General features: G+C 41.1%; 1 protein-coding gene across 4 annotated transcripts in view; it reads left to right on the forward strand.

The window, feature by feature from the left end:
- The window catches only part of ETFDH (electron transfer flavoprotein dehydrogenase), a 33,435-nt gene that overhangs the window by 25,688 nt on the left and 791 nt on the right, over positions 1-6,956 (forward strand). For all 4 annotated transcript variants that reach the window (XM_020781414.3, XM_020781412.3, XM_078376670.1 and 1 more), the window contains exons 10-12: positions 1,209-1,377; positions 4,024-4,206; positions 6,605-6,826. In XM_020781414.3, the coding sequence (XP_020637073.2) occupies positions 1,209-1,377; positions 4,024-4,206; positions 6,605-6,826 (574 nt within the window). The remainder of the gene's footprint in view (positions 1-1,208; positions 1,378-4,023; positions 4,207-6,604; positions 6,827-6,956) is intronic.

Raw genomic sequence — 6,956 nt, forward strand, 5'->3', positions numbered from 1 at the left:
CGTTGGCATGTGATATTTTAAAAAGAAGTATGTTAAAATATGAACTAGTGGATGTATAAAGAAATACAATCTACTGAAAGACTGTGTAAGTAATGTGATAGTATTGTACTACAATTCTAATTTGCATTGTCATACTATGGATGTTAATAAAAATTTTAAAAAGAGATGGGCATGAACCTCAGTTCGGCACAGCACCTGTATGTACAGGTTTTTCGTCAGCGCTGCACACTCCCTTTCCTGCCTCCTCTGTGCTTTTGCCCATTCCCCAGCTGAAGTAGGGTTCCCTCCTCTGCCTCTTTTGGTGGCAGCCTACTCAAAGGCAATGCTGCAGGCTTCCCTGACACTCCTCATCAGAGTGGGTGGCCACCGGAGGAGGCAGAGGAGAAAAGTGCACACTGTGACTGGTGAATGGGTATTCATGCTGAGGAGGCAGGGAGGGAAGCATGCTTCAGCTGGCGAATGGGTGAGTGTGCAGAGGCAGGAGAGCGGAATGCATGGCACCCACAAAACATCTCTGCAGGCGCTGTGCCAAACTATGATTCGTGTCCATCACTAGGAGCATTGCAACTCCACCCCATTTTATAACATTTAGAAACTGAGCATTTATTGATTTGTAAATGTATAGCCCTTCATGTCTGAAATCAACAATAAGGATGGGGCTTTTGGGGAAATAAGAGCTCCCAGTCCCATAATTCGGCAGGACACCTCCCCCTGGTTGAGCCATCAAACAGCTGGAGTTAGACGCCCCATGCAGTTTCTTCACCATTTTGTTGCACCTCTGAAAGGTGCTCCACTGTACCTACGTGAGTCACAAGGATTCCCTGAAACTCCCAAGGGTGCACGAGGAAGCGAGTCCCTATGGGGGCTGTCTCCAAGTCCCTGTGGAGATTGGACTTGTTTTTCTGTGTACCCTTGGGAGTTGCAGGGAATTTTTGCAACTTGCAAAGGTGCACTGTCTTTCAGAGCTGTGAAGAAATGGTGCAGGAGGTAAAAGGGCTTGGAGGTAAAAGGGCTGCTGTACCTCCTGCCAATTTGAAAGCTCCCAGTCTCATATATAATAAGGGCTGGAGTGGGGGGTGTCCTGCTAAATTACATGCATGAACATTTCCCCCCACACCCTGAAAGTTTCATCCCTAACCAATAATTATTCCTTGGTAATGAATGGTTGTAAAAGTCTTAACATCGATTCCTTCCTTTTTTTTTTTCAGTCTATCCCCAAACTCACCTTTCCTGGTGGGGCCCTTATTGGCTGCAGCCCAGGTTTCATCAACGTTCCTAAGATTAAAGGGACACACACTGCCATGAAAAGTGGCATGCTGGCTTCAGAAGCCATTTTCAACCAGCTCACTCAGGAAAATCCTCAATCAAATACCCAAGGTAAGATCCCTGATCAAGTCATATACCTGAAATTCTGTGTAATACTTTAATCATTTTGTAAAAGCTATAGTCCTCAAGAGATTGTGTCATAAGAATTGTATTTTTATTTAAGGCACTAATTATAGCTATGTGCTGCCAAATCGATTCAATCTTCTGGCAGCCCTTCTCTCGATTTTCTAGTACTAAGTACTCAGAAATGGTTTGGCACTTTCTCCAGGGAGGCAGAGTGGGAGAACTGAACTCTCAGCCCCTGATACTCTGGTTTACTCTGGCTCTCTGGCCAGCTCATTGAATGTGTTACAAGACTCTTATTTACTGACCCAATGATAATTCTAATACCCCTGAACGTACTGAAGCCAAGTAAATTGCCTCTACTTGATTGCCTTAAAATCCCATCATCATATTGCAGATTAATCTGTATTGAAAGGAATTTACCAGGTAGAAGTGAATACATTTAAAATAGGCTTATCTGGTTCCATTGAGACTTTGAGTTAGAGACCGTGCTGCACCTTTTCGTGACAAGTGATATGCTAGAAAAGGTCAATTCAGAATTTAAAATGTGGACATGTTTCCACTGTTAATTGATATGATTATTTAAATAAAATTGTCTATCAGTTTTCATCTTAAACGCAAAGTCAAAATTCTCACCACTGTTACTTTGGGCAGGGAACATCTTTGTATCTTTCTATTAATCACATATCAGTTTAATAGTGTATTTTGTACCATGCTGTAGATTAATGCTTAATGGGACTGTTTTTGGACCCAAACAAGCTTAACCTTAAAAGCCCTAGAAAATGTTTCAGACATGATAGATACATGGGTTTTGCTGTTACTAAAATGAACACATTTACAGTGGTATTCACAGCTTTGCTCCACTCTTCATTTTCAGTTGATAATTTAAGTTCTTTTTTTTTCTTTATCAAAACCAAGTTAACCAACTGGGAATACAAAAACCATGTGGATATGAACAAACAGAAAAGTGAGGTCCCGGTTATAATGAATTCCTAATTCTACAAGAAAACAAGAAAAAACTGTCCAGAATATATTTAAACATATATATATATTATGCTCTACTGGAGGGTATTAATCTCGCCCCTGATATTTCTGGCATATGAAGTGAAATTACACTAAACTACATAAAATGCATTTGTACCTAACCACTGAGATTTTCTGCCATGTGTTATACCCTAAATCCTTACTAAACGGTGTATCCATTGAAATATAGATAGCAACTTTCCCCTTTTGTAGTAATTTTCAATCAGCCTAGCTGTGATTAGCAGAAAGGCAGTTAGACTTTTTGCAGTACATTTTGAGAATTACCATTGAGTATGTTCAGGATGACTTTTAGCCTATTCTGGTGGTGCTGTGGGTTAAACCGCAGAAGCCTCTGTGCTGCAAGGTCAGAAGACCAAGCAAGTCGTAAGATCAAACCCATGCAACGGAGTGAGCTCCCGTCGCTTGTCCCAGCTCCTGCCGACCTAGCAGTTCGAAAGTATGTAAATGCGAGTAGATAAATAGGTACCACCTTGGTGGGAAGGTAAAACAGCTTTCTGTGTCTAGTCGTGCTGGCCATGTGACCACGGAAACTGTCTTCAGACAAAAACGCTCACTCTATGGCTTGGAAATGGAGCACCACGCCCTAGAGTCGGACACGACTGGACTAAATGTAAAGGGGAACCTTTACCTTTACCTTGTTTGCTGCCCTAAAGAGATGAATTAAAGCATTTAAGCCATATGCACCCATCCTACTCTGCTGCTTGAATTGATATTTATCAGAGTGACAGAATAGGGTGAAAGAATGAGTGTGAGGGGGAAATGGAGTAACAAGTATCTAAACCATTTTTTCTAGGCTCTCAATAGTCAGACTGGATATACTCAACGTAGATCTCTGAGGAAGTTGTTTCATAATTTCGGGGATACCTATGGCTTTCCCTCCTCTTTGCAGAATAGGGATTGCAGCAGTCACAGAAGGAAAGCATCAACATCATTCTGAAAATCAGGCTGATCTGGGCCTCGTCACCATGTTGCAGATTGATATGTGATTAATTCACTTGTGTCCTGTTACATTTGCTTCTTTGTACTGGACTGAATTTGACCACCTAGATTTTTCAGTGCCATATACAAAAGATTTTTATCATATTCTGGGACATGGGGGAGGTGTAAGAATGCATGAAGAGAAAAGAATTAACCAATTCCTGGATGTCTCCTTCCTGAAGATTGAGAAGAATAATTTTGGAGTAGCCGCCTTTTTAAGTGCAACTTTAAATTCAACCAAGGGAATTGATCTTAGATCATTCATTGCAGAGTACTTCAACCTTGCTGAGGAGGGAATAATTTAGCTAGATTTGGGAGCATTATAATGCCTAAATAGTTAATGGAATCTGAGTAGGCCTGTTCAGCAGCTACTTTCAATAGAACTCTAACCCTCAAGCAAAGAGCTGCTGATTTGGGGAGGAGGGATTTGCAAATTAACTAATAAAACCATAACCTTATTTCCATCACTCTCTGGTTCTTCTAGGTTTCCTGTTTTCATAATCTCTCCCATGTTTTGTTGCAACATTGAAAGCTTAGCTTATTTGTAGACCTCGTCTCCTTGGAGCACTGGGCTATATATACAATACAAATGTTCTGAGCTCTTATTCCTAGGGCTTAATATACCTGAATATGAAGAAAATCTGAAGAAATCATGGGTATGGAAAGAGCTGTATGCGGTCAGAAATATCCGTCCCTCCTGCCATGGAGTCCTGGGTGTGTATGGAGGAATGATTTATACTGGCATATTTTATTGGATATTTAGAGGAATGGAGCCTTGGACCTTGAAACATCCAGGTAATTAATTTTCTAAACTGGCAATAGATGTATGTGCTATGCAGAGTATTTCATGCTAACTATCATTCTTATGCAAGGATGGTTAATAGGTAATTAGCAGGGAAATAAGAATTTAACTACTTGGCTGTATCAAATGTTCACATAATCTAGTTAGATGGTCACAGGCAAGTTATGAAGGACTCAGAGGCATCTTCTTTCTGCTTATGGATGCCTCTGAATACCTTATATCCAGCCTATGACCATCTCTCTAATACGTATAGGATTGAGTGAATATATAGCTCCATGTGTTGATGAACTACTGTATATCCATCATGCCCCACTCTGGGGCTGATAAAAGCCACAATCCAAAAACATCTGTTAGGCCAGTTATTCACTGCTGATCTGGTATAAAATTACTGGTTTGGAGGATCTTATTCAGACATTAACAGTTGAGCAACCTCTGAATGCATGAGCAGTTTTGCATTTCCACATCTTAGCATTTCCTTTTCCATCAGCTACTGCTCTACCCTGCCCACTCGCTCGGATGGCTGGGGTCAGGGAATTGGGAGTTTATAAATGGCTTTCCTTCTGAATCCTCTGCTGTACCTTAACATTTCTGTAAGTACTGCTCTGCCAGCACTGCAGAGGATTTTGGCCACTGATCATTACTTTCAGCCTTCTCTGTGAACCTATGTAAAAGAAATTATTCTTCAAAGTCCATTTGGGATTGACATTTGGTGCTTGTGATCACCATTTGACATTTGGTGCTCATGATCATATTTTATGATGTCAAATTCCTCTAAGTTAGTTTTGTAGTAGGTGCAGGTAGAGGAGAGCCAAGTAATCTAAAAAGTTGTCATTATGAGGGGGACAAAGGTTGCTCAACCCATTTCCACATATTTTGTGCTTCTGTAAGCCTCTGAGGTTGTTTTCTAAATGCAGACCATAGATGTTTAGCTTTCTTCATAGGGAAATATTCCAGCCTTTTTGTGCATATTATTGAGCCCTGTAATACAGGGGTCTCCAACCCTCGTTCTGTGGCCCTGTGCCAGTCTGTGGCCCTGGCCAGACTGGGCTGCGAAGACAGATCTTCCACCCCGCCCCCGCACACACTCCCTCCACATGCCCCACCCACACAGCCCCTTTGCGCATGTGTGAGTGCACGCATGTCCTACAAGTATCTGCCCCTTCTCACATGTATGTGTGCACACACCATGCGAGTGCCCCACCCCTTCACACATGTGTGCGAGTATGCGCATGTGCCACGTGAGTGCCCCCATGTGTTTGTGCGGTGTGCACATGTGCAGCACAAGCACCCTTCATGCATGTATGGAACTGCGGGGATGCCCTGCCCCGTGCATGGACACCACCACCCCAACTGGTCCATGGTGTCAAAAAGGTTGGGGACCATTGCTGTAATAAACTTTTAAAAGAATACAGTATTCCATAGGTAGTTGCAAGTAGCATTCATAATTTCCCATTCTTTTCTTTTCCAATCCTGTTTTGAGCTGTTCACAAAACGTTTTCTTTTCATCCCTGAAATTTAATTTATATTTAGTGAGCTTTCAGCATAACTATGAAGCCTTTTCTAGCTGTCATAGTCACTTAATATTTCCATCACAAGCAAAGGAGCTGCATTTGAGGTAAAGAAATACTCTGGTTCTAAGTTGTACATACAGAATGAAGTAAGGTTTTTTCCTTAGTACAGTGGTGAACTATTGATTTAACTTGAAGCTGCTATTCTTGATAGTCAAATGATTTTGTCACGTTGTCTTCATGATTTCAGATAAGAAAACTGGTTTACCAGGAATAATGGCCTGAATCCTATATGCAAAGGAAAGCATGTTATGTCTTGGCAGCAAATTGTTGCTTTTTAATGAGGTGTTGGTTGCATTCTTGGGAGAGTACCTAGGAACACAACAGTACTTCACTAAAGAGCAGCAATTTTCCACCAAGTCTTCTGCAGTTTTCCTTACGAAACTGTAAATTGGTCACACAGATGCAAGAGTAGGTGATACCTTTTATTGGACCACTAAAAAATAAAACACCAAGTTTTTGTGGATGAAATCCACTTCCTCAGGCTCTTTGATACTACATTTCTGGGAGAGAGGATCAATGCTTCTTGTGAGGCTGGGCCTCTGCTGTCTCTGTAGTAAGGCTTGGAATTTTTACATCCTGACGCTGGCCATGCAATTCAAAATACTACAATAAATAACTGAAGGATTCATGTGCAGACTTCACATGATAATATACCTTTGCAAAAAAAGACTCCGTAAGAAGCATTAGTTCTTTCAGGATATTCTGCATGATTGGAATTCATATATGCTCCCTTCTTATTGCAATGGCACCACTATAGTGATTTTGTAAACTTTTTAAAAATTATTTACTAGTTTTCTCTCTGTCAACCTCATTATTTTAGGGACAGATGCAAAGCAGCTGAAACCAGCCAAAGACTGCACACCTATTGAGTACCCCAAACCTGACGGAAAAATCAGTTTTGATTTGCTTTCATCAGTGGCTTTGAGTGGCACAAATCATGAACATGACCAACCACCTCATTTAACTCTGAAGAATGACAGTGTTCCTGTCAACCACAACCTAGCTATATATGATGGACCTGAACAAAGATTCTGCCCTGCAGGTACCTATTGGGATATGGAGGGTATGGTAATTACAGTTGTTGATTTTATTATTCTACTGTCTCACTTTCTTATGCAGTATGACTTCAATTGCTTCTTTTATTAATAAGCGCTTTCTCACTGATAGTTTGG

Source organism: Pogona vitticeps, chromosome 5, assembly GCF_051106095.1.
Source record: "Pogona vitticeps strain Pit_001003342236 chromosome 5, PviZW2.1, whole genome shotgun sequence".
NCBI lineage: Eukaryota > Metazoa > Chordata > Lepidosauria > Squamata > Agamidae > Pogona > Pogona vitticeps.